This window comes from Ascaphus truei, chromosome 20 (genome assembly GCF_040206685.1).
Source record: "Ascaphus truei isolate aAscTru1 chromosome 20, aAscTru1.hap1, whole genome shotgun sequence".
Classification (NCBI taxonomy): domain Eukaryota; kingdom Metazoa; phylum Chordata; class Amphibia; order Anura; family Ascaphidae; genus Ascaphus; species Ascaphus truei.
In genome coordinates, this window is record NC_134502.1 from 5376089 (window position 1) to 5395161 (window position 19073).

A 19073-nucleotide genomic window follows, 5' to 3' on the forward strand; every position below is an offset into this window, starting at 1 on the left:
TGTGGCCGCTAATGGTTCAATTGTTAGGGTGAATAACAGAGGGGAAAGGGGGCAACCCTGCCTGGTTCCATTTCTGATCTTAATGGGGTCCGAGAAGCCACCTGAAATTTTTACATGTGCTGTTGGGTTTTGGTAGAGGGCTCTAACCCCCTGCAGGAAGGGGCCACTGAATCCAAATTTCAGCATAGTTTGATCTAGGAAGGACCATTTGATTCTGTCAAACGCTTTTTCTGCGTCAAGACTAAGGATCATCGCTATGGTTCCCGTGAGGCGCACATGGTCTATTATATCCACAATTTTGCGGGTGTTGTCAGAGGCCTGTCTACCTGACACAAATCCTACTTGATCTATATGAATGAGCCGTGGGAGAATTGGGTTGAGCCTGTTTGCCAAGATCTTGCTATAGAGTTTTAGATCGGTATTCAGAAGGGAGATTGGCCTATAGTTGCCACAAAGGAGAGGGTCTCTACCCTCCTTGTGGATATTTGCCAGGTTTGCCGCGGTGACTGTAGAGGGGACCGGTTCCCCTTGCAGGAAAGAGTTGAACATATCTAAGAGGCAGGGGGAGAGAATCGGCAAGAATGTTTTATAATAAGCGTTGGTAAACCCGTCCGGGCCGGGCGTTTTAGCTAATTGGTAGTGCTTAATTTTAAGTACATTTTCGCATTACATACATGCTCTGGACCCATTGCATATGTTAATGCAGGGTATGCCTGTACTTAGTTTTTCACACATGGCTTCTCCATTTTGGCTTTATTTTGGTTAAATAAATCATGACACGGTGTAATATGTCATCTGTTGGTGTTCATCTGAGGTTGTATTTACCTACTTTTTAGACCTGCTAAGGAACAGACGATTCTATGGTTTTACATATCAGAACATAATAACAATCGTCGATTGTTATTATGTACTGATATGTAAAACCATAGAATTCAAAGAGAGTGTACTTTCTTTTTCACACAACTGTTTTACATGTTGGTGCAGGGGTGCACAATCATTTCTGGGGGAAGGGGGTGGCAGTTACAAAGGCCTCGCTCTTCCCCAAAGGCATTTAAATTAAATGCCGGGGATCGCTTGAGGCCGCTGTAACTTCACTTATCTTGCATTCCAGCGACACATCGCTACGGCAACCAGGCATCAAATGACCTGTAGTGTCATTTGACGCAGAAGCTGAATTGAGAGGGGGGGGAAGCAGGCAGGGTGGTGCAGGGAGAAAAATTTGCGCTTCCCTGTGCTAGTGCATGATCCTGTCCTGTTTGAGGTTTCTAGCTTTCTCCATAGTCTCCCAAGCTGGTCTCTGTCTCTGCCTACCTCTCACTTCTTGATATTGCTGTAAGGACAGGCAAAGTCATATCCCAAACTGCAGAGGTCACCACCATGTGTTGAAACGCTGGGCTCAATGCCAAACTTTCTTCTCCCAGGTAAGGCCTCGTGATAAGTTATATTCTGCACTAAGCAGAAGCACTCATCGCGATGTTTCACCTGCAGAACTCTCAGCCTCACACCCTTTATGTGTCAGGGTATTGTGAGATTATTATAAAGAAAGGTCACTCAGAGTTTGTATAAGATAAGGTTTGTTGTTTATTATGATACAACACAATAACCAGAAAACATCATAAGCAAAATTGCAAAGAATGAGCTAACAGTAAGCTAACAGCTAACAGTTAACAGTAAGCTAACAATCCATTTCTAACTATGCAGAGATTATTTATTTAGTATGCCTGTCATACTCACGAACTCCAAGATATTATGATAGGTCACGCCAGTCTCACTAGGTCTCGTCTCAGTGTGGCTCGCCACTTCGGTTCTGATCTTTAACATGGCATTACGCTAACTTTTATTGTGTGTTTCGTATATTGTGTACGTGATGGACGAGTGACACGTGAACATCTTCTGGCTACTGACGTGTGTTACTGGCATTTACAGTTTGACCACAGCGTGTTTACAACTCAAACAACTTCTGCTTTTATGCGTAAGTACCTGTGTCCCAACGACATATGTCCTAACACTATATCCTGGAAATTTCTTAGCAGACCAAAAAATCCTAACTGCAAAAATTCTAGTAACTGATATTATTTCCAAGGCAACAATAATAGCTAATATTCTGACAGTATGCTCTAAGCTGTATTAAGACATATGATTATACTATACATGTACCTTATGCTACCTGTAACCTATAACAATTTTGCTATATATACCGTATGCTACCTGTAATCCATAACACCCTCTCCTACACATAATTATCATATTTTAGCAAGTACAGAGAAACAAACAAAGCAGAAAATAATCATTATGTGTACTTTTGTATGACAGTGTCACTACTCTCTGATATTGATGAGCCTGAACCTACAGGAGTTTGTGATGGAATGCCAAACCACCCACAACTGCGCATATGTGCACATGTGATCCCATGATGGGAAGGTGTCAATCTGTAAAAATCACCCAGTTGCAAGGCAGGTTGATTTTGTCGTTCATACATACTCAACATAGTAGTGTTCCATCGTGCCCCAAAACAATTTTGATGTTTATTACCAGAACACGCAAATAACGTAGTACAATTATATGACCCGTGGCTAACTATGCTGATATGACCTTCTTCAATTGTATAAAATGACATTTGAAATATTTGACGATGAATGTCTCTGCACTTGAAGTTGGGTTGATCACCAAAAGACAGTAGAGATTTCACTTGCCAAAAATTACATAACATTAGCAAGCTACGCGGAAGCAATGTCCCATTAGGAGTTAAAACTGAAAACGGTCCTGAGGAAACAAGAGAGTCCTGATACATAAAGTCTCTCATCGAATCATGAACTGCATGCACTTTGCGGGGCTTCCGATGTGGCAAAACAAGTTCATCCAAATACATTCTCATGGAGGTTTGATACGACCGTGGTAGACGCAAAATTTGTGAAGTATCTTTTTTTTCGTCTGTGTCCTTGCAGCAGGTTAGATTTGACCTGTGTGCTTAAAACAGTATATTAGTATCTAGGTAAAAATATAAAAAATATATACTAGAAGTAAAAATGCAATTAAGCTGATTGCCTCTTCATCTTCGGAAGAAAAGAGAAAACACGAAGTAAAATAACAAGGATTATTATCCCTAAAATAAAAAACAATAGTGGTTCCAAATACCCTAGGATTCCAAACACATTTCCTAGGCCACTAAAAATACCTTTACCAGTAGTTTGTAGGCTAGTGCCTATTTTTGACAAAAAATTACCTGTCATTGGCCAAAAAGTTTCCAGTGACTCACCTAGTGTAGTTAACCACTGTGGAAAATCACCTGGGTGTAAATCAACACGTAGTAATTCACTGTGAACTCTTTGTAGGAGAGTATGCACCATATCATGTGTGAATCCTATAGTTATCTTCATTTTCTTTAAATGTGCCAAATAGGCTGCCATGTGAGGAAGTCTCAGTGTGATAGCTGGTACCTGGAAATGTACGGCAGATGTAACTGTCTTATGTAACAGAGGTGGAATAAAGGTAGTACCAAAACACTGTATACTCCTATTAACTGTGACAAGTGATGCCTGAAAAGGAGGTATATCGCAATCCTCTTATGTAGACAATACTATGTAACTCCCATTATCTAGACTGTGAATTAATGTAAAAGGAGTTTGAATTGCTACCTTGCATTTGATCATTGCAAGGCATGTGCTGTATGATGTCACATACTAAATAACCTTTATCAACACATCGTATAGTGCTGATGAAAAATTCACGATCACATTTCACAGACATGTATTGAAATGGTTGAGCAACCTGCACCCTTGCGAAATAAGACCCTGTGTGTGTTAAGTGTCCAAAATAAAGCAGTTCCCAATTTGTTGTATAAACATCTTCTGGGACAAATAATTTGTAGTACAGAAAAACTTCCCATAAAGAGTCATCAGGATTAGGAACCCGTCTGTGGTTTCTTTCTCGTATGTCATAAGCTGTGGTTTGTGAAACATATGCTAGGATCTCAGATTCTTTCGGACTTAAATTGAGATTCTGTGTGATCCATGTGAGATTTAAAAGTGATATGTCAACCTTGTGACTTTGTAATGTTAACCTTATAGAAGTGATGTGATTAAGAATAACCAAAGCTTTGATTTCTTCAGATAACACTGTAATGTCTGAAATTGTGTATGAAACAAATGTTATCAGATGATCCCTTAACACCAAAATACCTCTCCTCAATTCTTCATCATTTGAGTCAGAGATTTGGCTTATAACAGAAACAGAATCACTCAGCAGGTGTCCTGTGGTGATAAGAATATCACCGTTAGTAAGCAATTTCCTAGTAGATGATTTACTTGAAACCTTACATTCATTCATGAAATATGTATCATTTTGATAATACACTATGGTATTAATTGTAGCATTTGTATCCCACATTGCCTCTGAGTAGGACATGTTAACAATATTATGTGTGGTGCATGTGTCATATTCACAGGGTTTATCATCTGGAGCTATTTGTACATTCATCAAATCGCTCATTGCCCTGATTACCGTGTCTACATTAATATGTAAACTATCATTGAGACATTTCTGGAACAGGGAGTAGACTTTATAATTAGGTTTCATAATCATTATTTGCTCCACACACCAAAAGCCTCGTAACCCAGAAAAATGTAAAAATCCTTGATCAATCATTTTCGGTTGCCATTTAAAATAGTCTTGTCTGAAATTGTAATAAAAAGAACAGGGAGTACACCCGTAATTGAATACTGTATTGTCCTTATCACAGATTCCTTCATCGATTAATCTCTCCAATGTGATACCACACGCATTCTTGAAACCTTTACATGAATGGCTGTAGTATGTAGTATTGGTAAATGTTGCAAAGCGTGGTTGAGTGCAAGTGTCCCATGCATTAGGTTCACGAAACAACATACCATCACCTTTTATATTCCATTCTTTCGGAAGTGCTGCTGTCTGTAGCTGTCCAGTTTTAGCATCTTCCATCACATCTTGAAGTTTGAGTAACAGTTCATCAGCGGTTGTGGATGGGTCCCACCATTCTGAGTAAATACTGTCAGAGCAGAAAACAGCAGAATTATAGGCTCTTACCCCTCCAGGTATCCTGGACTCTTCTTCTTCAGCACCTTCCCAGAATGCCACTCTAGGATCAATCTGTCCGTTGGGAACAAATCCTTTCTGAGTATTCTGACCTGTATTCAGATAGAAAATAGGGTACTGCTTATACCTTATATTGTCCATGGTTACACCAGGCCGAGGGCAATGATCAGCTATCCGCTCCGTCGTTGGCCATTTACATGTTCCTTGAAAGTCAATGAAATAGCAATGTCCAAATTCAGCATAACAACGTTGTTCACGGTAGATCTGCTGTTTCCAATGGTCATGCAGGGGTAGATCATATTTCAGGCTCGTAGATTGCAGCTGTTGCATCTGGGCATTCAGATGTCGTGTCACCAGTTTCCTTCCTTCTGGCGTAGTGATACCAGCCTCTTTAGCTAGCACAGTTGAGTCAAACAGCACAACCTGTGAAATCCCCAAAGTCTTTCGTTTCTGGATGATAGGTTTAGGAAACGGCTTCCAATACACACCTTGAGGTATACCCACCGACTGTACCTCCACCGGTTTCAAATCATAGTGAAGTCCTCGTTTCACGATTCTGGAGTCTGGTGTGGTAATACCATGTGCAGCTGTACGTTGCCAGTTGATGATCTCGCCTTCTTGTTTAGTCACAAAATGCCATTGTAACCTGAAAATAACACTGGCGGATATTGCTAGAAAAGCAAAGAGGTTGAGAGACACAAAATAGCCTTAAACAGTTTTTTTTTCGCGATTACCTTAGCCATTGTTTGATAGGCCTCCCGGAAAATATTGCGTTGATCGGGTATGGCAGGTAACACATATGTATGTCTTTGGTCACGGTCAGGGAAGTCAGCTTCAGCTTGTTGGACCTCATCTGTGTGATTAGTTTTCACAACCTGTGGCCGTGCAGTCTGTGCTCCGAGAGACTGCAGCTCCATCGAATTCTGTGCCAGATATGGTGTCTCCTCCATCTTTTACAGTTTTTTCACTGCAGCTGTGGATTTAGGATTGGCTATACTCACAGTCCTTTCTTTGCCTTTAGTATCTTGGATAACAAAGGTACGCTAGTTTAACTTTTTCAGTATCGTGGTTGGTTTCTTCCACTTAGGCCGCAACGGCTTTACCTTAGCAACCCTCTCCTGGACCAAATGTCCAATCTGCGACGTCCAAGCTTTAGGATTACGTGGTGTGTGGACTGTATGGGAAAAAGAATCTCTCAATTCTTGTACAATTAATATTTGTTCGAGTCTCCCTGGGACAGAAATAGAATCATTATTAAACTGTGTATTCATAGGAGTACCATATAACAGTTCATGTAGTGTTTTACCAGCTGTTGTGTTAGGAATATTATTTAGACCAATTTGGACCGTAACCAAAAGTGGGTACCACTGTGTAGGACGATTAGATAGCATTTTGGTTAAAAGTCGTTTTACCTCGTAATTTTTGCGTTCGACCATACCTGATGACTCAGGATGGGACAGCGAGCTGTAGGCCCACTCAATACCTAATATTGCGGCCCATTCCTTGGTTTCTGTTGCAGTAAAAGCAGGTCCACCATCAGAATGAAAGGCCTTGGGCTTAGCAACGCTTACTAAGGAGTTGAGACAATTAATCGTAGAGCTAGCTGTCGTGCTACAAACGGGGTATAACCACGTAAACCTCGTACAAGCATCAACACAAACCAAAACATGTTTGTAGGAATGTGATGGAGGTAATGATCCAATATGATCTAAATATATTAAATCAAACGGCTTGCTCGGTATTGCATTAATAATAAATGGTGGTGTCTGATGATTAGGACTGTTTACCAACTGACATGGTTTACAGTTTCTTAAAACTGACTTAACCGTTTTTCTCATATTCGGCCACCAATATTTCTGTTTCAGCGTCAACAAAATGTTTTCTCTCCCTAGGTGAGGGTGTCCCACACTGTCATGTGCTTGCGTAGCTATCTGCATTCTGCTTGCTACAGGGGGAACAATGAATTCATTAGCATCAATTACAACCATGCAATTATTGTCGACCAGTTTATATGAGTATTTTTTGGGATAACCAGGTGGATTAGGCCTGGTAGTGTCCAGACAAGCATACAACTCTGCATCGAGACTGGCTGACTTTGACTGTGCCCTTGTAAACACTTTGTTAACGGCAAATTTTTTAATTACAGTTTGCGCGAGACTATCTGCAAACTGGTTACCCATAGTATGAACCGAGGAACCAAGCGATCTATGCGCTGGCTCATGTACAATTTCAATATCAGGCTTCTGATCAAAATAGGCAGCAATGGCCTTCCATTTAGCAATGTGTGTTAGTGGTTTTCTTTTGGCATTTAAAAATCCATTTGATTTCCATATTGGGAGATCCTGCAGTGCCAACCGTGCTAAGTATGCGGAATCTGTAACTATAAGTACATGTCCTTTAACTGTAAGTGCTTCTTTCATAGCAAAAGCTAATGCGTGAATCTCTGCAAACTGTGCAGAGTGATCTCCTATAGGTAATTGCCAAGTGTGCAGGAGATTCATATCTGCGTCATATTTAGCAATTCCTGAACCTGCAGATTTATTTACTCCTTCTTTGCTTGAGTCTACAGCTGAACCATCTGTGTAGAAAATGCATGTGTAATAATCGTTTGGGTGTGTCTGTTTCCCATCTCACTCCTTCAAAAGGAGATGGCAAATCATCCAGTGTCGTTAATATTTTGTCATGCACAAAATGTATTTGCGGATCTCTATGATAGTATACCACTTGAACCAGCGGCTTCTTAACGCCTTCCTGTCCGGAATGGTCTGTTTCTGCAATGTTGCTAGTGAAGCTACTGAAGTGTATATATAGATATCATGTGCCTGTGCCAAGTCTCTTGATTTCAGAATGCAAACAAAGACAAGTGCGCAACTAAATACCTCTAATCTAAAGTATTATATTAACCCATTAACCACCTTTGTGATAAAATAGTTGAATAAACAACCTCAAAGTAGAAAACAGGCGTCTGCAGCTATATTGATAGGGATGAGAACACCCCTAGAACAACTGAAATACAAAGAAAACAAAAACGCAGACGCACATAGTGAAGTATGTAAAATAAGTATATACAGCTAAACCCCGTTATAACGCGCTCCTTGGGGTCCACAACCCCAAGACCGCGTTACAACCGGGGCCGCTTTAAAATTTCACCGGCATCAGCTCTTGAGCCTCCTCATTACAGATTTCATTCTCCTCCATTTTGCCGCCTTACCAGTGCTCTCCTCTTCCTGCTGTCCACGTGCTTATATCTCTCTGCTCTGCTCATCTCTCTGCCCGTCGCGTGCCATGGTTTTTTTTTTTTTTCAAACATTCAATTCAATGCTTTATTGACTATAGACACACAATTAAACATTAATACATTTTGTACAAAACACATGCAGGGATTGAACTCGGGACCTTCTGATACCAATGCCTTGCCTCTTACCTCTACACCATAGGCTTGGTGTAAAAAGACATAACCTATAAATATATTTATCCTCTACAACACATTGCCACAGGGTACATGTCAATGTTAAATCTTAAGTCTACTTCTAGATGTCTATGACATCACACAGCTTCTGTGGTGTAGAGGTAGAACTCCTAACCAACATATGAAGAGGAGAGAGATGAGCACGTGGACAGGACAGCTGGAAGAGGAGAGCGTAAGGCGGCAAAATGGAGGATTTGAGATGCAGGTAAGGCGGCAAAATGGAGGCTTTCCATTCGGGAGCCATGCTCAGACCGCGTTATAAGCGAATTCACGTTGTAGTGGATCGCGCTATAACGGGGTTGAGCTGTATATATTGTTAGGGTAAGATATCTGCGTAGATCAGATCAAAAAGTAATCAGCATTTCATGTGTAATGACATGGGTTACCCGACGTCACACAGCCACCGCTGGACCACAGGAATTCCACTTTGCTGCCTTATGGAAGATCTCAGCCTGGGAGCACACCACCACGACACTTGGGGAACACCCTCCGCTCGTCTCCAGATTGCAGGTAAGGATCCTTTGCAGGTCAGGGCCGTCGAAAACCGCCACTTCGTCCGTCTTGCCGCCAATGGGACGCCCTCAGGGGTCAGAACTGTTAAATTCACCGCCGGGCTAGTTCGTCAAGTGTCCCGTATGTATTTCACGACCGGCCGTAAAGTGAGGATGGCCGTAAAGGGAGATATCGCGTCACTTCAGTTTTGCCAAGTTCAACAGATTTTGAAAGACTCCAAGCTAATATCAGCACGCAGATTATGAATAAAATAGTCTTGAGGGCTATAAAATCTATCCAACGCGTTGCATAGCGTAAGCTACTTCATCAGGGGTATTGGATTAATGACTTATCAACATATAAATACCCTATGGCCACATCTGATAGGTCAATCGGAATGCATAATGAACCAATCAGATGTGTACTAAGCAGCATCCCACATATGTATGTATAATCAAGTCATTAGTAACCTCCAGGCTTATAAGGTTTAACATATTGCAAGCCGCACGGACACTCTAATAAAGACACAACTAAACTGGTGTTACAGTTTATAAAATCTGTGATGTTGTACAGTTTTTGGTTTTTACTCAACTTAAATGTTTTTCTTTCAGGGTGAAGGAATCTACAGATGCAACACCTTCCACACGGGAAATTCCCTACTACCTTATTGCCCAACCAGGATTGTCCAAATTTGGGATCCACAGATTTCCCAATGTCGCTTGGGGCTAACGCATCCTTCAAGCTACGTGCCTTCCTATAGATAAACCTGGGAGATAAGCTAATATGACCACTTAGAATTGGATCTGTTGAAATAATTCCCCAGTGTTTTTTGATGACCCCCTCTATCTGTCTGTACATTGAATTATAGTTAGTAATAAAAGGAACTACTATTTTCTCACCATTTACATTAGTTGTTGTCTTCTTGGGTATCAGCATTTTACTACGGTCCATTTTCCTAACTTTCTCTAGTTCTAACATAAGTTGTTTATAATCATATCCCCATTCCATAAATCTCAAAAAGAGAAATTGTGCTTGTTGCTCGAAATCGGCTTCGTTACTGCAATTCCTCTTAATTCTCATAAATTGGCCTCCAGGTATATTACTTATCCAAGATTTTTGATGGTTACTGGAGGCCAATAAGAGGTTATTCGTATCGACCTTCTTAAAGAAAGTTGATGTAGTAACACCCTTTTCTTCTGACGCTGTTAAGTTCAGATCCAAATAGCTGACACTCTCTGTGTGTGTGACATGGGTGAAGACCAAATTATGGTCATTGATATTGATATGTTGGATAAAACGATCCACAGATTCCTCATCCTCCTCCCACACACAGAGAATGTCATCTATGTAGCGACGCCATACCACTATATGATGTTGAAATGGGTTATTATGCCAAATAAATAACTCTTCCCAGTTCCCCATATACAGGTTTGCGAAGCTGGGGGCAAATCGTGTGCCCATTGCAGTTCCGCAAACCTGCAAGAAGAACTGGGAAAGGAAAAGAAAATAATTATGGGTTAGCACGTATTCAATAGCTTTAAGAATAAACCATCTATTCAGATCTGTAAGTTTGAAGTCTTTTTTTCAGGTAAACATCAACAGCCGCAATTCCCTTAGTATGAGGAATACTTGTGTACAGTGCTTGTACATCGCACGTGAGCCACCTGTACGATTTTTTCCATTCAAATTTTGCAAATAGATTTATTACCGCAGAGGAATCTTTTAGATATGAGGGTAACTCCCCTACAATATTCTGCAGAAAGTAATCCACATACTGGGATAGATTTGCGGTCAGAGAGGATATACCGAAACTATAGGTCGTCCCGGTGGGTTTACCAAGGATTTGTGCAGTTTTGTAAGGTGGTAAAAAAACGGTATTTTCGGTGAGTTATTATATAAGACGCCATATTCCTTTTCTGTGATCACGGTTAGGGATAGTGCTTCATCTAGGACCTTAAGTTTTGTTAGGAACAAAGTCGTGGGATCTGATGCCAATTTCTTATAAAAGACAGGGTCACAAAGGAGTCGGTGTGCCTCTTGTTCATAGACAGAGCGATCTTGTAAAACAACACCTCCTCCTTTGTCAGCCTGTCTAATAATAAGTTGATGGTTATCTTGCAAGAATCTTAATGCAAGACTTTCGGCTTTAGTGAGGTTATGTCTGATGTTACCTGCTCTCCCATTATCATTAATACCATTTAGATCATTATAAACCATATCAAAAAAAGTATCCACATGGTTACCCTTTTATTGATATGGGTAAAAGGTTGATTGAGCCCTAAAGGGGGTATGAATACAAGTTTGTTCTTCATGTACTTGTTCTAAACTGGGGATTAATGTATTAACATTAGATTCATTCCCTGATTTAAGAAAATGTCTTTTGAGTGTAATATTTCTTATGAATTTGTGTAGGTCTTTAAAAAGTTGAAAAGAGTTTGCTCCGCATGACTTAGAAAAAGAGAGCCCTTTACTTAAAACTCTTTTCTATATGTTGATAAGTCATTAATCCAATATCCCTGATGAAGGAGCTTACGCTACGAAACACGTTGGATAGATTTTATAGCCCTCAAGACTATTTTATTCATAATCTGCGTGCTGATATTAGCTTGGAGTCTTTCAAAATCTGTTGAACTCGGCAAAACTGAAGTGACGCGATATCTCCCTTTACAGCCATCCTCACTTTACGGCTGGTCGTGAAATACATACGGGACACTTGACGAACTAGCCCGGCGGTGAATTTAACAGTTCTGACCCCTGAGGGCGTCCCATCGGCCGCAAGCCGGACGAAGTGGCGGTTTTCGACGGCCCTGACCTGCAAAGGATCCTTACCTGCAATCTGGAGACGAGCGGAGGGTGTTCCCCAAGTGTCGTGGTGGTGTGCTCCCAGGCTGAGATCTTCCATAAGGCAGCAAAGTGGAATTCCTGTGGTCCAGCGGTGGCTGTGTGACGTCGGGTAACCCATGTCATTACACATGAAATGCTGATTACTTTTTGATCTGATGTACGCAGATATCTTACCCTAACAATATATATATATATACTTATTTTACATACTTCACTATGTGTGTCTGCGCTTTTGTTTTCCTCTTGATTTCAGCACTGTAAGTGTAACCGCTGATAACAATTTATCAAGCGGCAAATATCTTTTCTCTGTATTTGTGAATACATAAGATAGAAGTGTAATTGGTACAGCTTCCATGGCATTGTAAATTCGAATGTATGCAGCTAGTGGTGAAATGTTTACATATGCTGACAATGGTTTTGTTGGGTCGCGCTTGGCTAAGTAGGAAGCATCATTAACTGCTGCTAATAACTTTCGCAATGCCTCATCCTCAACAGTTAACCATTTAAAAGGTGTTTTCGGCCTAGTCTGTTCTGACTTGATCTCGCGTGATATTGCATGATGCAATGGTTCAATCAGCACATTAAAATCTGGGATAAACGTCATTGAAAAATTCGGTAAACCAATAATGCTCCTTAACTGTTTCAGTGTTTTAGGAACACTGATGTTAGAAACTTTCTCTCTGTAATTACTATAGAGGCCTTTGCCATTTCCAGCTATTTCAAAGCCTAAAAATGTCACAGTTTCTCTTGCAAGCCGTGATTTTTTTTAACGAAACGATGTAACCAGCCTCTGTCAATGTAAGCAATACTTCTGTCAGGACTTTAAAATGTTCTGATTCTGTTTCATGTGACAAAAACACGTCATCCGCGTAAATTTCAATATTCTCAAATTTAGATAATAGTGAGATTACGTCTGCTGTGAACAAAGCTGGACTATTCACGAAACCTTGTGGTAAACGTGACCAGATTAATTGTTTACCTTTCCAGGTAAATGCCGTTAGCCAATAACTCTCAGGCGTAATTTGGTGTGACCAGTAGCCATTGCTTAGGTCAAATGCGGTTTTAAAGCGTTTACGCTGTAATCCGCTTAATATTGCCGGTGAATGTGTGTTCTGTGCTGTCACTGAAGGTGTCACTTTATTAACTTCCCTATAATCTAACACCATTCTCCATGTTCCGTCTTTTTTAGGCACACGATATACTGCAGTATTCATTTGACTGAACTGCTCAATTAGTACCCCTTGTTTAAGTAAATCATTGATTACAATTTGTATGCTTGGTAAGGCGGCATGATTAATTTTGTATTGGGCCTGTTTCTTTGGAAATGTAGAACATGTATTAATGTCATGTACAATACCTTTCCTTAAGCCCACTTGATTTTCCCATTGTTGAAAAATATACTTATGTGTCATTAACCAATTATATAACTTTGCCTTATCAATAAATGCACTGTTATTAACTTGGTCTGTGATGATTGCATCCAAGTCTATTTTCACAGTCAGCTCTGCCTGTGGTTTTGTTGCCACTTCCTCTTTTATTTGAATGAAGGAAGCAACATCCTTAAAAGCAATTAGAAAATCACATCCTAATTTAATATGTTCAACTAATTTGACATAAGTGTTTCTACCATTGATTTTTAATTCTAAATAATACGAAGGATAAGTACCCTCTCCTTCAATTGTCTGTATCGTGATATTTTGTACATAATCTTCATCAATTCAAATGTCAGTTCTTACAAGGGATATTTCTGCTTGTATGTCTAAAAAAACGTTATAATCTTTTCCCTTGTATTGAATGAGTAATTTCAAATTACTCATTCCTCGTAAGGCTCTGTAGGCAGTTGTGTAACTTTGCCCACAGATTTCTTTGTGGTTGCCGGAGTAGCAGCTTGTTTTTTAACCTCGCGTTGACTGTTAGTCAGTCCGGAGGTCTGTGTATTATAATCTGTGCGTTTGTCACGAAATCTGACCTCGCTACCTTTGTTCTGACCGTACCTGTCGGGAGTCCTAGTGTACTCTCTCAGATTATATCTGGACCCCCCACCCTCATAACGAGGTGGCTGTTCATAATGTGTAGTTTGTGGTGTTTGTGCAGTAGGAGTGTCTTGTCTCTGTGTTTGAGTTTGATAACCCCTATTGTCTGATTTCCAGTCTCTCTGAAAATTACCTTTTCTGTCCCACTGTTCGTCTCTAGGATAAACTGGAGTCTGATATTGATTGTATGATCCTCTCCACTTTCTGTTTTGTTTAGGAAAATTTCTCCCCTTGTCTGTATCAGATCGGTCAGGCTTCCTGTCACTGGTTTGCGATTTAGGCGCTCCTGCGTTCTCTCCTGTCAGAGTTTTGCCTACGAGAGTATATGTATTTTTTAATATTTCAGGAACCCTTTCTGCTTTTTGTTCTACTGGTAAACCTTCTATCTGTCTCTCAAGGTCTAACAGCAGGCCCTGGCCCTTAATGAGTGCCTTTAAACAACCCCAAACAATCTCATGGTTGCCTTGTGTAAAACGTAGCCCTAAAATATAAGCAGCCACTATCCCACTAGTCTTATTAACCTGCCCTAGCGTATCTGCCAGTGATGAAATAGTAACCTTCCCGTGAGTTTTCTCATACACATTGCTGATTACTGAATCCCAGTCTCGTGCTTCAGCCAATGTGATTGACAAACCTGCCGGGAGCAAAGCATTCACCAAAGCAAGCTTTTGTTGTGGTGTGGGTGTTGGATAAACTCCATCTAATGAATGTGTTCTCTCATTAAGCCACAATGCAATGTCTTTTGGATTAGTAGGTAATTGACCAATTGTTGCTTTAATATTGGCCATAGGAATACAGATTTGGACCCGAGCTGGCGCGTCAATTAACGCTTGAGCTCCTCTTGTTGCTAAGAAGACATTAATAATTTCTCTTAGCAGTGTGATTTCTGCAATAGCATTAACACGCTCTGTCGCTACATCCCGTGCAGCTTGTGTTAACTCAAGTAATGTAACTGGTGTAAATAAGTGTGTGCGATTTTCTCCCCATTTTGCACCAGAATTAATGGGACCGTGTCTGTCTATGCCTGTAGCAATTACAGGCTGATGCCCCAAAATAACAGTCGCTGCATTATATGTCAAATTAATGATTGTATGTGTCAACGGGTTATATGCCTGTTGTATGTATTGATATGTGACTGGATCAGCTGTAGTATCTACTATTATATAGGAGTATCTAGCACCGGGTACCCATGGACCAAATTGAATTTCAAATGCAAGAGTTTCACCATCAATCAAATCTCCGTGATACTGATTTCTCATTAAAACATTTAGGTCTGCAACTCGTGCAAAATCCATGACAGCCATGATATACGATTGAAATTTGTACCAACTCTATTATAAAGAGGAAATAGCATACACGTGTACTTCAAAGATTAAATGGGTAACATAAGATTTATGACTTATTTATACAACTCATGAGTATCAATCACGTATGGGCGCCAAATAATCTGGGCTCAATGCCAAACTTTCTTCTCCCAGGTAATGCCTCGTGATGAGTTATATTCTGCACTAGGCAGAAGCACTCATCGCGATGTTTCACCTGCAGAACTCTCAGCCTCACACCCTTTATGTGTCAGGGTATTGTGAGATTATTATAAAGAAAGGTCACTCAGAGTTTGTATAAGATAAGGTATGTTGTTTATTATGATACAACACAATAACCAGATAACATCATAAGCAAAATTGCACAGAATGAGCTAACAGCAAGCTAACAGCTAATAGTTAACAGTAAGCTAACAATCAATTTCTAACTATGCAGAGATTATTTATTTAGTATGCCTATCATACTCACGAACACCAAGATATTATGATAGGTCACGCCAGTCTCACTAGGTCTCGTCTCAGTGTGGCTCGCCACTTCGGTTCTGATCTTTAACATGGCGTTACGCTAACTTTTATTGTGTGTTTCGTATATTGCGTACGTGATGGACGAGTGACACGTGAACATCTTCTGTGGCTACTGAAGTGTGTTACTGGCATTTACAGTTTGACCACAGCGTGTTTACAACTCAAACAACTTCTGCTTTTATTTGTAAGTACCTGTGTCCCAACGACATATGTCCTAACACTATATCCTGGCCATTTCTCAGCAGACCAAAAAATCCTAACTGCAAAAATTCTAGTAACTGATATTATTTCCAAGGCAAGAAAAATAGCTAATATTCTGACAGTATGCTCTAAGCTGTACTAAGATATATGATTATACTATATATGTACCTTATGCTACCTGTAACATATAACAATTATGCTATATATACCGTATGCTACAGTACCTGTAATCCATAACACCACCATGTGTTGAAACGCTTCCACAGGAACCAGAATCATTTTTAAAGTATCTGAATAACTCGTTGGTGATGAACAATGACAAGAAGCAGATCACTTCTTCACATCTGTCTCTCCCATTTTAAAGTGTCACAGATAGATAGGACCCATAGTCTTTCTCTTCTGTACCTCACAGTGACACAGACAGGAAAAGCCCTTATTGCTTCAGATCTGTAGATCTTACCTATTCTGTTTGGTTCCAGAGCCCACCATGGAGCATCTGACTAACTCAATGATGATGGACAAGAAGCAGATAGCTGAGGGAATCTTGAATCATACCCTAAACATCATCTACCTGCTGACTGGAGAGGTGAGGGCTTCTACAGAAGGTCATAATGGCACCCCTCGTATCTCCTTCTGTATATAAGGGCCCTGCAGTGCATCTGTGTTTCTTTGAGATTACATCTGTACCTCCCACCTAAACCCCATATTTGTTGAAAAGCACAAACATATCCACAATAACTGTGAACCACAACAGTATTATCTTCTAAATAAAGTAGCACAGATTATATTTTAGTGCAGGATACTGTTCTGTTTGAGGATTCCTGAAATGTGGTAACTTTCCTCATAGTATTTCAGGTTGGTCTCTCTCCTATTATTGATGTGATAGGACAAGTACAGTCACTATTCCTAACTGCAGAGGTCCCCAAGTGGAGAAACACTCCCACAAGGACCAGAGCTCATTCTTGGAGTTCCTAAGTAACACTGATGATGAAAAAGTACAAGGAGCTGATGGCTCGCTCATATCTATCCCTCCCACTGCAAAGAGACACAGATAGATATGCCCCATAGTCTTTCTTCTCTGTACTTCAAAATGCACAGTGACACAGACAGAAAATGCCCTTATTCCCTATATCTGTACTTCTGACATCTCCCATGTTATCTTTTGTCCCAGAGACCATTCTTGGAGCATCTGACTGGCTCGCTGATGATGAACACAATTAATAATGAGAAGATGACTGAGAGGATCTTGAATCACACCCAGGAGATCATCTACCTGCTGTCTGGAGAGGTGAGAGCTGCTGTACAGATGCAGCGGCCGTTATTCGAACACATCAGGCGTTGTATACCTCGGAATACCCATGTCATGTCGCGGGATTTCTTTTACTGTACCGCCTTAGGACGCGAGTGCAGAAAATTGCATTTTAGTGTTAAACTGTGTTAAACACTGAAATTGACACAGTAGCCCAGTACTGTACACATTACATTTCATTGCACAAAAAGAAACCAGGATCCATGCACAAACAAAGCAACCGCGATAAGCGTCTGTGCCTGGGGGGCGAATGGCCGCGTTAATGCCGCATGGAGTACAGCAGCGCACACGAAAACGGCTCTGTGATTTGTTCGAATAACGGCCGCTGCATCTGTATAATGTCATAGTGTCATAGTGCGTATGTGTGTTACTTTGAGAACCGATGTCCAGGGACAGATGCAGTTATACAATGACAGAGCCTGGGACAGACAAGACAACTTAGCGCATAGGGAGAGCACAAAATAATAAAGGGACATGACTATGTAGAAGGAGAGAACAGATGAGTTTGGACACAATAGAGGATTTTGCTCGTGAGCGGATAGTCCCATTGATTGGCTTTTGTCAGAGATGAAATTAAGGACCGACCAGCCACGTTACCAAATACTGTCAGAAACATATATCACCTACTTGACAAGAACCAATAATTGTGGAAAGCCTGCAAGAGGCAAGACCTACAAAAAACAATCGATCTGGAATGCTATGGCCGCATGTAGCGTGAAATCACGGAAGCTAAAAGTCAGAGAAAGAACCTCACAGAGCTCTGGCGCATCCAGACATTCATAGAGGTCTTTAAACAAGACAACACGTGCAAGGGCCAATTACTGTCGAAATGAGCCATGAAATTTGAGAGAGCCCATATTGAAGAGGAGGAGCAAAGGGACATGGCTGCATCCACCGCTGCCTCTGCACGTTGGAACACCAATTTGGAAGCAAACTTAGAGGTTTACATGTAGAAAAGGAAGCCGTCGCTGCTGAAGCCCAAGGTGAGATCTTTGAAGAAGCCGGAAGACAAGATGGCGCGGAGCACTGGAGAAATCCAATAGCTTTAGAAGATCCAGCACACCAGAGACTATTTAATAAGTCATGCCAGTTTGAACGCCAGTCCACCATCTCTACCCGATGAGGAGGGTATTACAGATGCCAAAGCTAGGGAGACTCAACATGAATTAGAGGAACAGCATCTTCAAGCATAAGCTACATCTACCACAGTGAACCACACACATGTGTACGGATGCACTACACCAAGCTCGCAATCCAGGTACGTTAACACAGAGAACACCCTTTCTCATGCTTACACACAGTCACCTTACATCCACTGCATGTAAGAGACGACTGCAGGGTTCCCCTCAGCAAGGACTATTGCACATAACGCATACCCAACACACACACCAAAGGCATCCAATAAACCCTTCTCCACCTTACGGTTCAATGTTGTGAACCAATATGATGGACAGAGCAACACACCCAACTACAACAGCAGACATCTTCAGCCCTAGGTACACCAACCGTATCTAGTACAAGCTATTTAAAGAAACGAAAGACCAGTCACAAGATACAAAAATACTAGAACACCTATCTCAGTCCATATGACACAAGTGACGCCAACAGAGTAGTTTTTCCTGAAAATTGCCGGGTATCCGGTGGAAAAATAGAAAATTTGCAAGGCTGGGTACCAAGTACCCGGGCCAGACAGCTTTGAATTGCCGGCAGCAGAGGGTGAGGAGAACCACGGTAACATTGTGGGAGCAACGGCAGACATCCTGGTGGCGGTGGCAGCAGAGAACATCAATGTTGAACTAGGAAGAGCA

At 41.0% G+C, this 19073-nt stretch overlaps 1 protein-coding gene across 1 annotated transcript in view; it reads left to right on the forward strand.

The window, feature by feature from the left end:
- The first annotated feature begins 932 nt into the window (after positions 1–932).
- LOC142471219 (uncharacterized) overlaps positions 933–19073 on the forward strand; it is a 31051-nt gene continuing 12910 nt past the window's right edge. The window contains 3 exon segments of the mRNA XM_075578018.1: positions 933–1972; positions 16436–16542; positions 17128–17244. Coding sequence (XP_075434133.1) covers positions 1969–1972; positions 16436–16542; positions 17128–17244 — 228 coding nt within the window. The 5' untranslated portion in view covers positions 933–1968.